Source organism: Oncorhynchus keta, chromosome 4 (assembly GCF_023373465.1).
Source record: "Oncorhynchus keta strain PuntledgeMale-10-30-2019 chromosome 4, Oket_V2, whole genome shotgun sequence".
In the NCBI taxonomy this organism is placed as follows: domain Eukaryota; kingdom Metazoa; phylum Chordata; class Actinopteri; order Salmoniformes; family Salmonidae; genus Oncorhynchus; species Oncorhynchus keta.
In genome coordinates, this window is record NC_068424.1 from 31,464,503 (window position 1) to 31,481,965 (window position 17,463).

The window sequence follows — 17,463 nt, forward strand, 5'->3', positions numbered from 1 at the left end:
TGCCTTGTTGTCCTAATTAGCCTGAGAAGACCCTGTGTATTTGATCAGCGAACTGCATCTGCAGGGCAATGACATTTCAGGGGCCACAAACCAAAGAGGGTAAGTTCTGTGTTTGGGTTCCCATTAGGCTGAATAAAATGGTCTGGCATTCCTAGCAACATTCCCAGCTGTGAGAGTAGTAACTTCTCTCAAGGGTGATAATAGTTATTGGTGGTAGTGGAAATGTACAACTTTATAAAAGAGTGGATGGATTTTGAACATTCCAACTGTTTTGTCTAATATCCTATAAATACTACTTGAAGTGAGAAAGAATGCACACAAAAAAACGCAGTGCACTGTCTAATGTCCCAGGTTGGTCCAGTGATGTTGGTTGAGCCCCCTCCGCAGCCCCTTTGAAATGGTCTTTAATGAGTACCAGATTTTTCACCCAGAGGACGCGATCGCCATCAAGCCAGTAATCTAATCTCATCTCCTGCTAGCAGCTCCACAAGGGTCCCAGAGTTCGCGCTGAAAGGCATCCTCACCTTTTCCCCTTTAAGGAGTGCGAGGAGTGGGGGGGGAATCGGACAGATGTAGAACACACGTGGTTTGCTGCTAGAACGGGGCTCCAGACGCGGGACTTCCTTTGGCTTTGACATTTTTGTGGGTTTGTGATTGTGGCAGGCGCAGCGTACTGGAAAGAAGACATCAACAACCTAACACTATAGCCACGGGTACATTTTACAGAGCTACACAAAATATTACGAATACGTGAACTTTTAAATTTCTCTCCAACGCACGCTACATATTTTATTTAACTATGTATGCAAATAACGGAACAATGACATTCTAAGTGGATGTTCGGGATGAACAAATAGCCCAACGGAGCGGTTCGTGCGCAATCATTACATTTTGCAGTTGGGGGAGCTGAACTTTTTGTGTACACGTTTAGTTTTCTGTTCTCAAAGCAACTAATTCAACTCTGCCCGATTGGACGGAACTTTGAGATGCGCTAAAAGTGACATAGAGACTCTCATCTCTTCTACACTCCCAACAGATTTATATAACGCCATGAAAGGTACAGTATGTGTTATGCACAGTTATGTTCATCTTAAAATGTAGTTTTGAGAAGTTTGAAGTCGTAGCTAAACTATGATTTCGATGAATTCACGGTTTGCTGTATATGTGTGCGTGCGTGCTTATTTGTGCGTCGGGCTGTGTGTTGCACATCTGGATGAGATTAAGAGCCTGTGGTGTGGAGTTCAGCTGCGTTGGGAAATGACTTGGCCTTTCTCCGCCAGTCGCATCATTCTCTATGGTTGGACAATGAGAGAGTGGCGGTCTTTGTTTGATCATTTGGTCCTTGGTGATATGACCTACATGTATGATAACAGTGATATTTTTGGTCTAGGCTGCAGTAATGTTAGTAAAGTGGAATTTGAACCATATTTTATGCATGGAAGTGTATTGCGTATTTGATTATTTTTTTGTGTTTTACATGGATGGATCTGTCATTTTCTCCTTATAAATCGATGTATTCCATTATATAGTTATGTTAACTCCCTTGCGAAAAACCGTTTTGTTATCTTACCTGTGCGAAATCAAACGTAACACCATAGATGGTAGTACTCAGATAGATGTGTCTCTCAAATTCAAAAGTGATCAGGGAACAATATCACTGTAACAATTGCTGTACGTTTCCAGCGAAAGATGTACATAGACCTACTGTAAATCTATATTACAGTACAGTACTGTAAAGAGCAATGCATTATGGGGGCTAAATTTGTGCAATATGCTGAAATTGCTCCGCCATTTCTTGGTTGCTAAAATGTGGTTAATTTCAATTGATGTGACAAAACAAATATAGTGTGGAGAATCGTTGTACCATCTAAACCGCTGTGGAATATATTTTTAATAACTAAAAATATTGTATTTTCAGCTGTTTGAAGCTGGGGTACTAAACCAAAAGTAACTTAAGAACGGGAAGCAAAGAAATAGTGTACATAGAACAGATCTACCACTTCTTAGACTTGCTTTTAATGCAAATTACCTATCTATAACTCACATTTTTATTTGAATTCGATCATGTCACCCAAAAAAAGTTACATATTGCAGCTTTAACCATAAAGTACTGTATTGCTGTGTTGTTGTATATTTTTTTTGCAGCATTCTTTAAATGATGGCAAAGTTTTGGGATAAATGTTGTGGGAGGGGAAAGAATCGCTAGCTCAACATATTTTGGCGTGACTTGTAAGTGGCTCTACGGTATTTGGTGCATCCATTAGTGAGAATGCTGTAGCATTTGAACTGATATGTGGTTGAAGTTCCCTAATCATTTCATGTGTAAAGGGGACAGATCAGAGTGGCAGCAAGTCTTAAACCTTTACTGGTTGAGTTTTTTGCCAAGTCCTTTTGGTCTGCTGGGCGCTGTAGTCACAGCCACTTTGGAAGTCTTTGCAAGCGATATAAAACACCAAATATTCATAAATATTATGTACTATACAAATGCCTAGCAGTCAACCTGTTTGCACCAGTCCCGTGTAATTACAGTAAAATACCAATATTACGATTACAGTAGCATTTACTTCCATACAGTATAGTTGTCACGGGTGTCGTTGGAAGTAGACCAAGGTGCGGCGTGGTGAGCGTACATTTTATTTGTATTTTAAAATGTCGCCAACAAAACAACAAACGAAAGAAACAACCGTGAAGCTTAACAGGGCTAAGTGCCACAAACAAAGTTAACTACCCACACTGAAAGGAGGGGGGAAAAGGGCTACCTAAGTATGATTCCCAATCAGAGACAATGATAGACAGCTGTCCCTGCCATCACATAGAAACAAACAAATCATAGAAATAAAGGACAGAAAATGCCCACCCAAATCACACCCTGACCAAACCAAAAAGAGACATAAAAAAGGCTCTCTAAGGTCAGGGCGTGACAATAGTAGGCAAATGTTTAAGTATTGTACTGTATCGTTGCTCGGATATTACAGTTGCTCGGACATTACAGTAACTTCAAGTTACTGTGAATATTACAGTAACGTACTTTGCACTAGCCAGAGATGGGCAAAGAGACATCAAAAGGTACCTTGTTACAAATACAAAATACCTTGAAGACCAATGTATCCTTAATTACAACAACATTCTCAGTAACCTTTGACTTGCTATTATTGTGATAGGTTCTTTATTTCATCAACGTCATTTAGCAGACACTCTTATCCAGAGTGACTTACAGTCAGTGCATTGAACTAAAGAAGATCAACAAGTACATATCACAATCATGGCAAGTAAAAAGATGATGTTACCATTACCGAAAATGTTGTCGTTAAGCGAGCACCGTGTAAGTTTTTTTTTTTGTATTAGAAAATACAGGTATTCAATATAGGTATTGAAAATATGGAAATACCTATATGAAATACATGTAACAGAAATACTGCCTATCGTTGGCACTAGCTGCCTGGGCTGTAAATCTGCAACAGTTTACTAACCACTGTGCTTCCAGTAAAGCACTGTAAATTTGAGAAATACAGCATGTTGCTGTAGTCAGGTGGTCCAGTAATATGCTGTAAATTTCTGTTTCAGTAAAGGTCATGTAAATCTACAGCAATTTACTGGTTCCTGTGCTGCTAGTAATTTACTGTACATTTACAGTAACCTACTAGCTACTGTGCTGCCAGTAATTTATTGTAAAACAAAATACAGGAAATGTCTTACTGTAGAACATCTCATATGTCCATTTTGGACCTCTCTGTCACACAGGCTTGCATCCCAAATGGCGCCCTATTCTCTATGTAGTGTACTACCGCCCTCCTCAACCTCCTTCTCCCCTCCCCCTCACACTGCCCCCAGTCAAAACTGCATCTCTCCCTCTCCAACATCTGCTATCCATTGTCAGTGATGTCCTTATCTTTCTGCAGCCTCCCTGCACTGGCTTCTAGTGTAAGTGGAGTGCAGTGTAGTGTGGCAAAGTATAATTAGGGTTTAAAGTCAACAACCCAGAGAAACCGCAGCTTGTGGCTTTTACAGGCCTGAGTCCTCCTGTCTCCTTTCCACATAGAAAGAGGCTCTTGATGGGGAGTTATAGCCTCTATAACATACCACGATGATAAAGCTATGTGCTGACTAAGGCCTATATATTCGCCCCCCCAGAGAGAAAGACATTTGTGTAGTGTCCTGGGCTGCAGCAAATGCCTGTTGGTGTCCTGCATCCATTTGGTTACCTAGGGTCACGTCTCAAATGGCACCCTATTCCCTTTATAGTGCACTACATTTGACTACAGCCATTGTAAGCCCTGGTTAAAAGTAGTGCACGACAGGGGAAAGGGTGCCATTGTGGACACATCCCCGGTGCTGCATAATTCTTCAGACATGCCGGAAGTATCATATTATAAACAGTCTGTGTCAGTTGTACTTTTATCACATACACTGGATTCCCTGTGAAACATGGAGTGCTAACGTGTGTACATATAACAGTCCCTCCAGGATCTTGCCATTTTTGTTGTGATAGTTAAGGCTGAAAATGCTTGGTTATATCACAAGGTCTCTCAACCAGAGAGAACCATGGTAACAGAACAGTTTCGGGGAGAACATTCGGTCCTGACCTTTGCTGAGGTGGGGTGGGGTACTCATTCCTCTGGGGAGTTGATATATTCAGAGTGTCAAATGTTTTTTGACCAGGGCCCATATACTATAGTAGTATAGGACCCTATACAGTAGGTAGGGTGCCATTTGGGATGCAATAATGCAGTGTATATGAAGGTTTATAGAGAGAGAGATTTAGTTGATCATTCAATACACAATACAACCACATCATAACGCATTTAAAATCATTGAGGATGACACAAAAAAAGTCAAAACGTATTTCCATTGCGGCAAATGTAGTGACACTTATCAACCCACGCAGTTGATTTCAGTGTGTGATGTGACTGTATCATCTTCTTGATCTATATGGTGTTTTTGTTCTGGAACCAATGGAGTATAGGCTACACGGTCCATTCTCTCAGACCTCATGGTAACACACATGTCTCTGTTGTCATGCCCACAGACGATTTTGCAGACGAGGAGGAAGTACAGTCTTTTGGATACAAGAGGTTCGGTGAGTAGAGCACAACTCTCCTTACTGTCTTTACTCAATTCCCCACTGAGAGAAATATCAATCTCCCTTATCACCGTCGTGTGATACTTTGCATGCGTCTCACATGACAACTCATTCCCTATGAAGTGCACTACCCATAGGGCTATGGTGAAAAGGAATGCATCATATAGGGAATAGGGACAGACACAAGGCAGTCTGTCTCCCCACTGCCTTTGGGTCAGGGGGGTCAGTGATGCGTTCCTGTCTGGACCGCGCAGGGTTAAACACAACAGCTCATTCTGGCTGACAGCGTGTGCGATCCAACCTCGCCACTTGTCCAAAAGCAGCAATCTCAGCCTGCTTGGGTCAGGATGTCACAACTTCATAAACACACATTCACTCAGTCACTGATAGACACACACCGTGCACACTCACACTCACAAACTCACACGTACATACATACAGAGTAAAAGAGAGAAGAGGAAGACAGAAACACCCCTCAAGGGGGAGAGAGAGAGAGAGAGAAAAAAACAGATCACTATAAAACAGTCTACTATACAAATTGATGGAAAATGGTGTTGGGGAAAAACATACAATATTATAAAATCCATGTAAAGAAACAAGTGTGCGGTTAAAATTGGCAAAAAACACATTTCTTTCCACAGTGGTGAGACAGGGATGCAGCTTAAGCCCCACATTTTTCAACATATACAGTTGAAGTCGGAAGTTTACATACGCCTTAGCCAAATACATTTAAACCCAGTTTTTCACAATTCCTGACATTTAATCCAAGTAAAAATTCCCTGTCTTAGGTCAGTTAGGATCACCCCGTTATTTTAATGTGAAATGTCAGAATAATAGTAGAAAGAATGATTTATTTCAGCTTTAATTTCTTTGATCACATTCCCAGTGGGTCAGAAGTTTACATACACTCAATTAGTATTTGGTAGCATTGCCATTAAGTTGTTTAACTTGGGTCAAACGTTTCGGGTAGCCTTCCACAAGCGTCCCACAATAAGTTGGGTGAATTTTGGCCCATTCCTCCTGACAGAGCTGGTGTAACTAAGCCAGGTTTCCAGGCCTCCTTGTTCACACACAGTTTCAGTTCTGCCAACACATTTTCTATGGGTTTGAGGTCAGGGCTTTGTGATGGCCACTCCAATACCTTGACTTTGTTGTCCTTAAGCCATTTTGCCACAACTTTGGAAGTTTGCTTGGGGTCTTTGTCCAATTTGGAAGACCCATTTGCGACCAAGCTTTAAATTCCTGACTGATGTCTTGAGACGTTGCTTCGATATATCCACAATTTTCCTTCCTAATGATGCCATCTATTTTGTGAAGTGCACCAGTCCCTCCTGCAGCAAAGCACCCCCACAACATGATGCTGCCACCATCGTGCTTCACGGTTGGGATGGTGTTCTTCGGCTTGCAAGCCTCCCCCTTTCCCTCCAAACATAACGATGGTCATTATGGCCAAACAGTTCTATTTTTGTTTCATCAGACCAGAGGACTTCTCTAAAAAAGTACGATCTTTGTCCCTATGTGCAGTTGCAAACCGTAGTCTGGCTTTTTTATGGTGGTTATGGAGCAGTGGCATCTTCCTTGTTGAGCGGCCTTTACGGTTATGTCGATATAGGACTAATTTTACTGTGGATATAGATACTTTTGTACCTGTTTCCTCCAGCATCTTCACAAGGTCCTTTGCTGTTGTTCTGGGATTGATTTGCACTTTTCACACCAAAGTACGTTCATCTCTAGGAAATAGAACATGTCTCCTTCCTGAGCGGTATGATGGCTGCGTGGTCCCATGGTGTTTATGCTTGCGTACTATTGTTTGTACATTTACATTACATTTACATTTACATTTAAGCCATTTAGCAGACGCTCTTATCCAGAGCGACTTACAAATTGGTGCATTCACCTTATGACATCCAGTGGAACAGCCACTTTACAATAGTGCATCTAAATCTTTTAAGGGGGGGGGGGCGGTGGGAAGGATTACTTTATCCTATCCTAGGTATTCCTTAAAGAGGTGGGGTTTCAGGTGTCTCCGGAAGGTGGTGATTGACTCCGCTGTCCTGGCGTCGTGGGGGAGTTTGTTCCACCATTGGGGGCCAGAGCAGCGAACAGTTTTGACTGGGCTGAGCGGGAACTGTACTTCCTCAGTGGTAGGGAGGCGAGCAGGCCAGAGGTGGATGAACGCAGTGCCCTTGTTTGGGTGTAGGGCCTGATCAGAGCCTGGAGGTACTGAGGTGCCGTTCCCCTCACAGCTCCGTAGGCAAGCACCATGGTCTTGTAGTGGATGCGAGCTTCAACTGGAAGCGAGTGGAGAGAGCGGAGGAGCGGGGTAACGTGAGAGAACTTGGGAAGGTTGAACACCAGACGGGCTGCGGCGTTCTGGATGAGTTGTAGGGGTTTAATGGCACAGGCAGGGAGCCCAGCCAACAGCGAGTTGCAGTAATCCAGACGGGAGATGACAAGTGCCTGGATTAGGACCTGCGCCGCTTCCTGTGTGAGGCAGGGTCGTACTCTGCGGATGTTGTAGAGCATGAACTTACAGGAACGGGCCACCGCCTTGATGTTAGTTGAGAACGACATGGTGTTGTCCAGGATCACGCCAAGGTTCTTAGCGCTCTGGGAGGAGGACACAATGGAGTTGTCAACCGTGATGGCGAGATCATGGAACGGGCAGTCCTTCCCCGGGAGGAAGAGCAGCTCCGTCTTGCCGAGGTTCAGCTTGAGGTGGTGATCCGTCATCCACACTGATATGTCTGCCAGACATGCAGAGATGCGATTCGCCACCTGGTCATCAGAAGGGGGAAAGGAGAAGATTAATTGTGTGTCGTGTGTTGTACAGATGAACGTGGTACCTTCAGGCATTTGGAAATTGATCCCAAGGATGAGCCAGACTTGTGGAGGTCTACAATTGTTTTTCTGAAGTCTTGGCTGATTTCTTTGGACTTTCCCATGATGTCAAGGAAAGAGGCACTGAGTTTGAATGTAGGCCTTGAAATACATCCACAGGTACACTTCCAGTTGACTCAAATTATGTCAATTAGCCTATCAGAAGCCTCTAAACCCATTACATCATTTTCTGGAATTTTGCAAGCTGTTTAACAGAGAGTACAGTGGCAGAATACCTGACCACTGTACCTGAACCAAACTTTAGGAAAGCTTTGACTATGTACAGACTTAGTGAGCATAGCCTTGCTTTTGAGAATGGCCACCGTAGGCAGACCTGACTCTCAAGAGAAGACAGCCTGTGCACACTGCCCACAAAATTAGGTGGAAACTGAGCCACACTTCCTAACCTCCTGCCAAATTTATGACCATATTAGAGACACATATTTCCCTCAGATTACACAGATCCAAAGAATTCAAAAATGAACCCAATTTTGATAAACTCCCATACGTCTTGGGTGAAATACTACAGTGTATCATGACACAAGGCAAGACCCAGATGCAGACACAGGAGGCAGATGGTTGGAGTCTTACAATAGTTATTAATCCAATAGGTTAAGGCAAGAGAATGGTCGTGGACAGGAAAAAGGGTCAATACCAGTTCAGAGTCCAAAAGGTACCGAAGGGCAGGCAGAATCAAGTCAGGGCAGGCAGGGTGATCAGGCAGGCAGGAAAGTAGTCCAGAGTCAGGCAAGGGTCAGAACCGGGAGGACTATCAAAAGGAGAAGGGGGGCAACCAGTGAAGGGCAACCAGTGAAGCACAAACACCATTGTAAATATAACACAAATTAATGTTTACTTATTTTCCCTTTTTTACTTTAACTATTTGCACATGGTTACAACACTGTATGTAGACATAGTATGACATTTGAAATGTCTTTATTCCTTTGGAACTTTTGTAATGTTTGTAATGTTTACCGTTAATGTTTTATTGTTTATTTCACTTTTGTTTAGTATCTATTTAACTTGCTTTGACAATGTAAACATATGTTTACAATGCTAATAAAGCCCCTTGCATTGCATATAATTGAGGGACAGAGAGAGATAGAGAGAGAGAGAGAGAGAGAGAGAGAGAGAGAGAGAGAGAGAGAGAGAGAGAGAGAGAGAGAGAGAGAGAGAGAGAGAGAGAGAGAGAGAGAGAGAGAGAGAGTACTCTGCCATTGTTCTGTTGATCCAAAAAGTCTGGAGGATGATGCTTCAGTCCAGAATTAGTCATCCACACATAGTGTGACTCAGGTCCATCAGGGAGGATGGAGTGATGAAGCGATAGAGGGAGGAATGGTCCCCCATGTTTATCCCAGCACCAGTGGAGACAAACTCAGACTGTGCTAAAACACAATCTCTCTCATCAAAGTATCACCTGAGAGGAAGCATCCTGTTTGTGTTTGTGTGAGCGCGCTGCATCGAGAGACGCCAGCCCTCCACTCATTGGATGTGTCCAAAATGGCACACTATTCCCTATGTAGTGCACTACTCTTGGCCAGAGCCCTATGGAAGATTACATGGTGCCAATTTGGACGCATCCAGACTAGACGAGAGCTCTCAGGGAACGAGGCCAAATAGCAAAGGCCAGTTTCGCTTTTACATTTATTTAAATGAACTCTGGACATGTGTAAGGCCTCGTAGGAGCAGAGAAGAGCCAGGCTGAGGAGAGTAGCTGCTGAACTCTGTGCAACCCAACCAGGGAGGGGTTTCTGCTCTTGGCCCTGGGAGGACTATGCTAAAAGTAGTGCACTATATAGGGAATAGGGTTTCTATTTGGGACACAGGCAATGGCAGCTGTTGGCCTGGCCTACCATGCTCTTATAGGCCCGTCTCCTCACTCTGAAGCTGTTATTGTACAAAATAACTATTTGCATGATGATCATTAAGTGCAGTGCTTGTAACTTTTAAACTATAGTGTAAATGAACCATTTATATTTCTCTATGCCTAGCTTGAGTATTAAATCCCTGTAGCCATCAGGTTCGATGGAGAGGGGTGTCTTCTAAACTGCATAGGGGTGACTCTCAACCAACATTGTATGACTTTAACCCGGAGTTTGGCCTAAAGACATAGACTTTGGTGATTCCAACTATGAGGCCCAAAAATACACTACATGACCAAACGTGTGTTCTTGTCGAACATTACCTTCCAAAATCATGGTCTTAAATATGGAGTTGGTCCCCCCTTTGCTACTATACCAGCCTCCACTCTTTTGGGAAGGGTTTACAGTAGATGTTGGAACATTGCTGAGGGGACTTGCGTCCTTTCAGCCACAAGAGTATTAGTGAGGTCGGCACTGATGTTGGACGATTAGGCCTCGCTCGCAGTTGGCGTACCAATTAATCCTAAAGATGTTCGATGGGGTTGAGGTCAGGGCTCTGTGCAGGCCAGTCAAGTTCTTCCACCCCAATCTCGACAAACCATTTCTATATGGACCTCGCTTTGTGCACGGGGCATTGCCATGCAGAAACAGGAAAGAGCCTTCCCCAAACTGTTGCCACAAAGTTGGAAGCACAGGATCGTCTAGAATGTAATTGTATACTGTGGTGTTAAGGTTTCCCTTCCCTGGAACTAAGGGGCCTACCCCGAACCATGAAAAACAGCCCCAGACCATTATTCCCCCTCCACCAACATGTACAGTTGGCACTATGCATTCGGGCAGGTAGTGTTCTCCTGGCATCCACCAAACCCAGATTTGTCTGTCGGACTGCCAGATGGTGAAGTGTGATTCATCACTCCAGAGAAGACGTTTCCACTGCTCCAGAATCCAATGGCGACAAGCTTTACACCACTCCAACCGATGCTTGGCATTGCGCATGGTGATCTTAGTCTTGTGTGTGGCTACTCGGCCATGGAAACCCATTTAAGCTTCAGACGAACAGTTCTTGTGCTGACGTTGCTTCCAGAGGCAGTTTGGAACTTGATAGTGAGTGTTGCATTTTTACACGCTATATGGTTCCGCACTCGGCGGTCCCATTCTGTAAGCTTGTGTGGCCTACCACTTCGCGGCTGAGCCGTTGTTGCTCCTAGGTGTTTCCACTTTACAAAGGTGACATCCTATGACAGTGCCACGTTGAAAGTCTCTGAACTCTTCAGTAAGGCCATTCTACTGCCAATGTTTGTCTATGGCGGTGTGCTCGAATTTATACACCTGTCAGCAACGGGCATAGCTGAAATAGCCAAATCCACTAATTTGAAGGGGTGTCCACTTACTTTTGTATATATTGTGTGGTATACCCTGGCCCCCCAAAAATACCTCTTCCACTGTGGCACTGGTGTTGTCCTGGTGTTATACTAAGGACATTGTCCTCAAATGGTATAGTCTGGGACGGGGGTGATTTTACAATACGATGTCTCACTGAAAGTGAAAGGGATGATTGTGAAAGTTTTTCTGTCCCTTTTGTTTACCTTGTCTCTCTCAAGTTGTTTATCAGACTTCCTCCTCCTTGAGTATGTCCTTCCGTTAAACCTCTTTTGGGGAATTCCAGTCATTTTGGGACTACAGCTGGCAGTAGTAGTCCCAGTGTTCTCATGACATGCAGGCTGATCCGTAAGGCAGGTATTCGCAGAGCATTGAGCCAACCACCCTTTTCTACCTTTTCTCAGCATATCCAAACTCTCTCAGGACAAGATGGCTGAATTTCAGAGTGAGAGCGAGCGGAGTGAACTCAAGCTTAGCTCGGGCATTTTTTCCAGCACAAAGACCTTGGGATCGTCATATTAAAAGCTAGAAGGTGTAATATCAACACACATGTCCCACTAACATTTTGTGACCACATGTTGAAATGTGTATATGTGCTTTTGGTGGAGTCTTGACCCAAGTACTGACATATGTGCGGAGTCACCCAGATAACCATTGAACTCTCTTTCTCTTTTTTTCTCTGAGTGTTCGAAGAAGCTGAGCGGATATGACCTTGGGTTTATGCAAAGATACATATTCAACAGATACTCTTTTTACTGTTTCTCCTTTTGCCGTCTGTCTTTTCCACTTCTCCCTCTCACACACACGCATGGGCTGAGTGAATTCATATGGTATTCCCATCAGTCTCTCCTCTGCCAAATTGAAGCCAGCTCAAGATTGCCTCCCTAGTCCTCAAGGTTTCGGACATATTTATTTTTCTGTGGGTGGTTGACATAGGAAGGCCATTAGCTTTTCGGGCTGAACCCCCACATCTCCTTTTAAATCTGTGGATAAAGGAGGATTTGTCATGGGCCGTCTTGGCCTTCAATCACCAACCTGGGCATCAATACCTTCAGATCTTCTGCAGCCAGCTACTGATGTGGATGAGTGAGCTCAGTGTGACTTTTTATTGGTGGGCTTTCTTGTGTGAGTTTCCAGGTACAGGAGAGTAAAGGCTGGGAACAGCCAGAGAAGAACACGTAGATAAGTAATTGTTGTAAGCAGCTGTCCCGGTGGGTGGACTCCTGGGATCTGGGGCTTGAGGTCTGAGGTCTAGGTTTGAGGGTTTCTCTTGAAACAAGTCCCAAATGACACCCTATCCCCTAGTGCACCGTGAAGGAAATAGGGTGCCATTTGGGATGAAGACTTCTTCTTCTCCCACACATCTGGGTTTCTGGAGTCCTCGCCAGGCGTCCTGCGGACGGCGTGAAATCCAGAGTGTGCTGATCAGTTTCCTGCACTTGTTATGGTTTCACTCCCCGTCGGCACGGCCTGGTACATTCCAGGAGTGCGGTGCGGCGGTGGTGCTGGAGTCAGTGCCCGGGCCCAGCTGTGTCAGCAGCAGCAGTACACCAGCCGTACTGGTGGTTTCACTCCAACGGGACGCACCACACGCAACCCTCCCCTACCCAGCCTCACCCCTTCTCTGACTCCCCCTCTTCCTATCCTCACCATCTCATCTCACGGGTGTCCCTGCCCCACGCGTGGTGAAGTGGGGAAATGAGTTAGTCAATATCGAAGGACATTGACGTGGAATGAGGGCGTAGCGTGCCACTGAATCTTTCCCACTGACCCCAATGGATTAAGCTGCGTCATCGATCTGCCGGTGCTATGCAGTGTTAGGCAGCACTATGAAGGGGTGGAATGCACTTTTATGTGGTTTTCGTCTCTTACTGAAGTTCAATCAATCGATCAATCCAATGTATTTCTAAAAGCCCTTTTCACATCAGATGTTGTGGCGTTGCAGTTGAACTAACCCTGTCCCCATATTGCTCTCTCTGTTGAAAGCCTATGGTTGCTTTTGATGACCCTTTATTGTTGAAGGAATGCCATAGATGTTCTTGCCACAACCCTGGGCCTTCAAGGGGTTCATTTGTGCCATAGGGGGCAGAGGGAGTCCCCCAGACTCTTAGGTTGTTACTCTTTCGACATGTTCACACCTCTCTTCGTCTCTGTTTTTCCCTCGCTTTTAATGTGCATGCTTTTGGCCCATAATACATTTTGATTGTCCTTTGGTTGTGTTCAGACAGTTTGGAGATGGCTTAATTACATTTACGCTCATTGCATAAGTACAATATTCCATGGCCATGCCCTCATTGACACTTTTCCTATGAGAAATATTTTAAATTCTCAGTGAATGTCAAATCAAATCCAATCAAATTGTATTTGTCACATGCGCCGAATACAACAGGTAGACCTGGCAGTGAAATTCTTACTTACAAGCCCCTAACCAACCATGCAGTTTTAAGAAAATACCACAACAAAAAAAGTAAGAGATAAGAATAACAAATAAAGAGCAGCAGTAAATAACAATAGCGGGTCTATATACAGGGGGTAGCGGTACAGAGTCAATGTGTCAATGTGCGGGGTGACCAGTGTTGAGGAAATGTAGGTAGAGTTATTAAAGTGGCTATGTATAGATAATAACAGAGAGTAGGAGCAGCGTGGAGGGGGGCTGCAATACTCTTCTAGAATGAAGTAAAAACAATGATGAGGATAACTCTTTGACATAGCGAGAGCCAACAGAGCGAAAGAGATGAACGAGAGCCAGGCCAATGTTTCGATTGGCTAGCTCGTGGTCAAACCCTACTAGTAATGACACACATCTTAAGAGACGTTTTAAACCAACCGCTTCACAATGCATACATTTTGCATTAGTCAGACTGAGTCTCTGAAAACCAGAAAACTAAGACACAGGATTGACCTGAGAGGCCAAAACTACACACATAACTTGACCTGACCGGGTGACCACGTGACTGCGTACGTACGGTCATCCACCTGTGCACCTCCTGCTAAGTCGTGGTGAAAGCAGGGAGAGATGGGAAGGGAAAGTACTTATGGAAGTCACCCAGGGACACGGCTACAAACCTGAGGCTCAACCTTGTAAAACCTTGCTGCAGGCCAGAGAGAAAAGAGAGGGAGAAGAGAATGAGAGAACAGAAGAAAGAAGGAGAGAAAAAAAACGAGAAAAAGGAGAGAGAGAGTGCCAGTGGATGAAGAATGAGTAAGAAAGAGAGAAGGAAGGAGAGAGAAAGAGAAACAGAGGGAATGTTTAGTTAGCGGAGGGGGGTGGAAAACCATAAATCTCTAGCTGAAAGACTGAAGCATAAAATGTAAAACTAGTCGTTAAAGAGAACAGGACAAGTTCTTAATTCCACATCTCCGGCTCAGTGCAAAAATATTCAAGGTTGTCCTACGTATTCCTTTCTCTGTCCAGGGAACAGACTGGTCACACTGAGAGAATAAACCAGTACGAGTATGAAGCTGAGGCTGAGGCCCTCATGGAGCCACTGTCAGAATGTATACAAGGACGTATCTGCTCTGGTAAAGGAGGATCCTACACCCGTAGACAGAGGGATGGGAGAGAGAAAGAAGCATGGGGGGAATGACAGAGGGATGGGGAGAGAGATAACATTGATGGGGAGTATGAGCAAGAAGAACAAGAGGTGTTGAGAGGGAGTGGGGGGCTCAACCCGGGATAGAGGAAGGGAGTGAAAATGAAGAGTGAAGACAAGTTGAAGGAAAACAGGGCTGATGAAAGACAGGAGCAGGAAGGGAAAAGGGAGCTCTTTGTGGGGAGATAAGAATGTCCACTCTCTCTCTCTGTGTGTGTGTGTGTGTGTGTGTGTGTGTGTGTGTGTGTGTGTGTGTGTGTGTGTGTGTGTGTGTGTGTGTGTGTGTGTGTGTGTGTGTGTGTGTGTGTGTGTGTGTGTGTGTGTGTGTGAAGGAGTGAGTGTTCTTCCCTACTTGGGGGGATTCAGCCGAACATGGTGTTTATGTTGATATGAAGCAATGACCTGCAGATCATTTGTCCAGTCACATGTTGCAAACTCTTATACACCGTTCTTACATTTCTAATGCTAAGCTGTGATGTGTAGCTGCATTGATATGGACAGAGATGTGCTGACGATTTCCTTTCAATGACTAAATAGCATTAAAGCGACTTATGTTTATAATGTCTTTATCATCCTTTTTTATTATCTTTCATGACATACTTTGGCTTTCTTTCTCACGCGTTCACGTTCTCCCTCAGACAGACACGCTCTCCAGACAGTCATAACTTGCTCCTATCGATTTGGAATCTCCCAGAACGATCGGAACCAGGCGCGAGTGCCAAGTGAGAAATGGCCTAATATCCTAAAGGACATGAATCTTTTCTTTCCAGAGAGACCTCCACCCATGGGTTCATCACCAAATCAGAGGCTGCATCTGAAAGGGTTCCCTATTCCCTATATAGTGCACTACTTTTGACCACAGCCCTATGTGCCCTGGTCCAAAGTCGTGCACTACACGCGGAGTAGTGTGCCACTTGGGACAGAGCCTTCATACCAAAACAGCGATCAAAATATTTTAGGTAGAAGACAACAGTGAGTAGAAAAACAGATTTCTTGGGTCCAGAGACTATCAATTTTGGCAAAAACAAGGTTGAAAGGTTTTCATAGATTTGGCACCCTTTGTCTCCTGTACAACCAAAATGGCCACCAAAAGCATTAGAATAAGCTTATATTTTGCTCCTTCAGCAGAATTAAGGAGTAGGTGGTGTTAATTGAGGCGTCAAAGTGAAGATTTGGAATTTAGGGAGAACAGTGATGTTTTTGCCAGTGTAACACATTAAGCTGATGCTTAAACCTGATTTAAATTGAATTTGGTAATCCAGAGTGTCAGTGACTCTGGCTCACCTGTCTGTGAGGAAAAGCAGCTTCCCCCTACACACGCACACACGCACACACACACACACACACACACACAAATACACACACAGAGACACACAGACACACACATTCATGCACGCACTGACGAACACACGCACACAGACACACACAGCGAGACACAGGCACGTGCACACATGCACGAATGCACGCACACAGACACACACGCACAAATGCAAGAACACACACCATAATATCCCCATCGTGTCCTTGGACTGACCCATGTACATCGATTTTCTTCTTTTTGAATTAGGTTCAATATGACCTCCTTTTGAGAACCATTTTAGAAGTTTTCCACGCAGGGGATCTGTATATCCCAAAATGTATTTTAAAATAACAAGTACACTCAACAAAAATATAAAGGCAACATGTGAAGTGTTGGTCCCATGTTTCATGAGCTGAAATGAAAGATCCCAGGGACAATAAAAGGCCACACACAACGCCACAGATGTCTCAAGTTTTGAGGCAGCGTGCAATTGGCATGCTGACTGCAGGAATGTCCACCAGAGCTGTTGCCAGAGAATTGAATGGTAATTTCTCTACCATAAGCCGCCTCCAACGTCATTTTAGAGAATTTGGCAGTACGTCCAACCGGCCTCACAACCGCAGACCACATGGATGGCATTGTGTGGGCGAGCGGTTTGTTGATCTCAATGTTGTGAACAGAGTGCCCCATGGTGGTGGTGAGATTATGGTATGGGCAGGCATAAGCTATGGACAATGAACACAATTGAATTTTATCGATGGCAATTTGAATGCACAGAGATACCGTGACATGATCCTAAGGCCCATTGTAGTGCCATTTATCCACCACCATCACCTCATGTTTCAGCATGATAATGAGGGGCCCCATGTCGCAAGGATCTGTACACTACCTGCCTACTATACTGGAAGCCTACATACTCTGTCTTTAAAATTATGTAATGCTGTGTGTGTGTGTGTGTGTGTGTGTGTGTGTGTGTGTGTGTGTGTGTGTGTGTGTGTGTGTGTGTGTGTGTGTGTGTGTGTGTGTGTGTGTGTGTGTGTGTGTCGTGCGCGTGCAATGATGGATTTGGGGATTCTAATTTCTACTGGTTTAGTAGAAACTACCAATACAAATCCTAAATCTGTTTTGGGAAGTTTGAAACATTAATGAAAGAAAGAAATTATCTCAGCCAGACGCCAAGATCAACTTACTGCTTCCTGGTTTAGAAAAACAGCTGAAGTGGAGAAGATGATGTATATTCTGGTCCAAATCCCAGTCAAACCCATAATGACTATCACATTCTCAGACGTGGCCAAGACTGAGACGGAGAGAATTTTGCAGTTATATTTCCTTTTTCTAAACCCAGTATACCTGTTTTTGCTTGCTCTG

General features: G+C 44.3%; 1 protein-coding gene across 2 annotated transcripts in view; it reads left to right on the plus strand.

The window, feature by feature from the left end:
• The first annotated feature begins 479 nt into the window (after positions 1-479).
• The window catches only part of LOC118373688 (collectin-12-like), a 64,404-nt gene continuing 47,420 nt past the window's right edge, over positions 480-17,463 (plus strand). The window contains exons 1-2 of one of the 2 annotated variants that reach the window (XM_035759899.2): positions 480-1,057; positions 5,027-5,077. In XM_035759899.2, coding sequence (XP_035615792.1) covers positions 1,051-1,057; positions 5,027-5,077 — 58 coding nt within the window. In that variant the 5' untranslated portion in view covers positions 480-1,050. Of the gene's footprint in view, positions 1,058-5,016; positions 5,078-17,463 lie in introns of those variants that run through there. The other variant, XM_035759889.1, reaches the window with a different exon arrangement.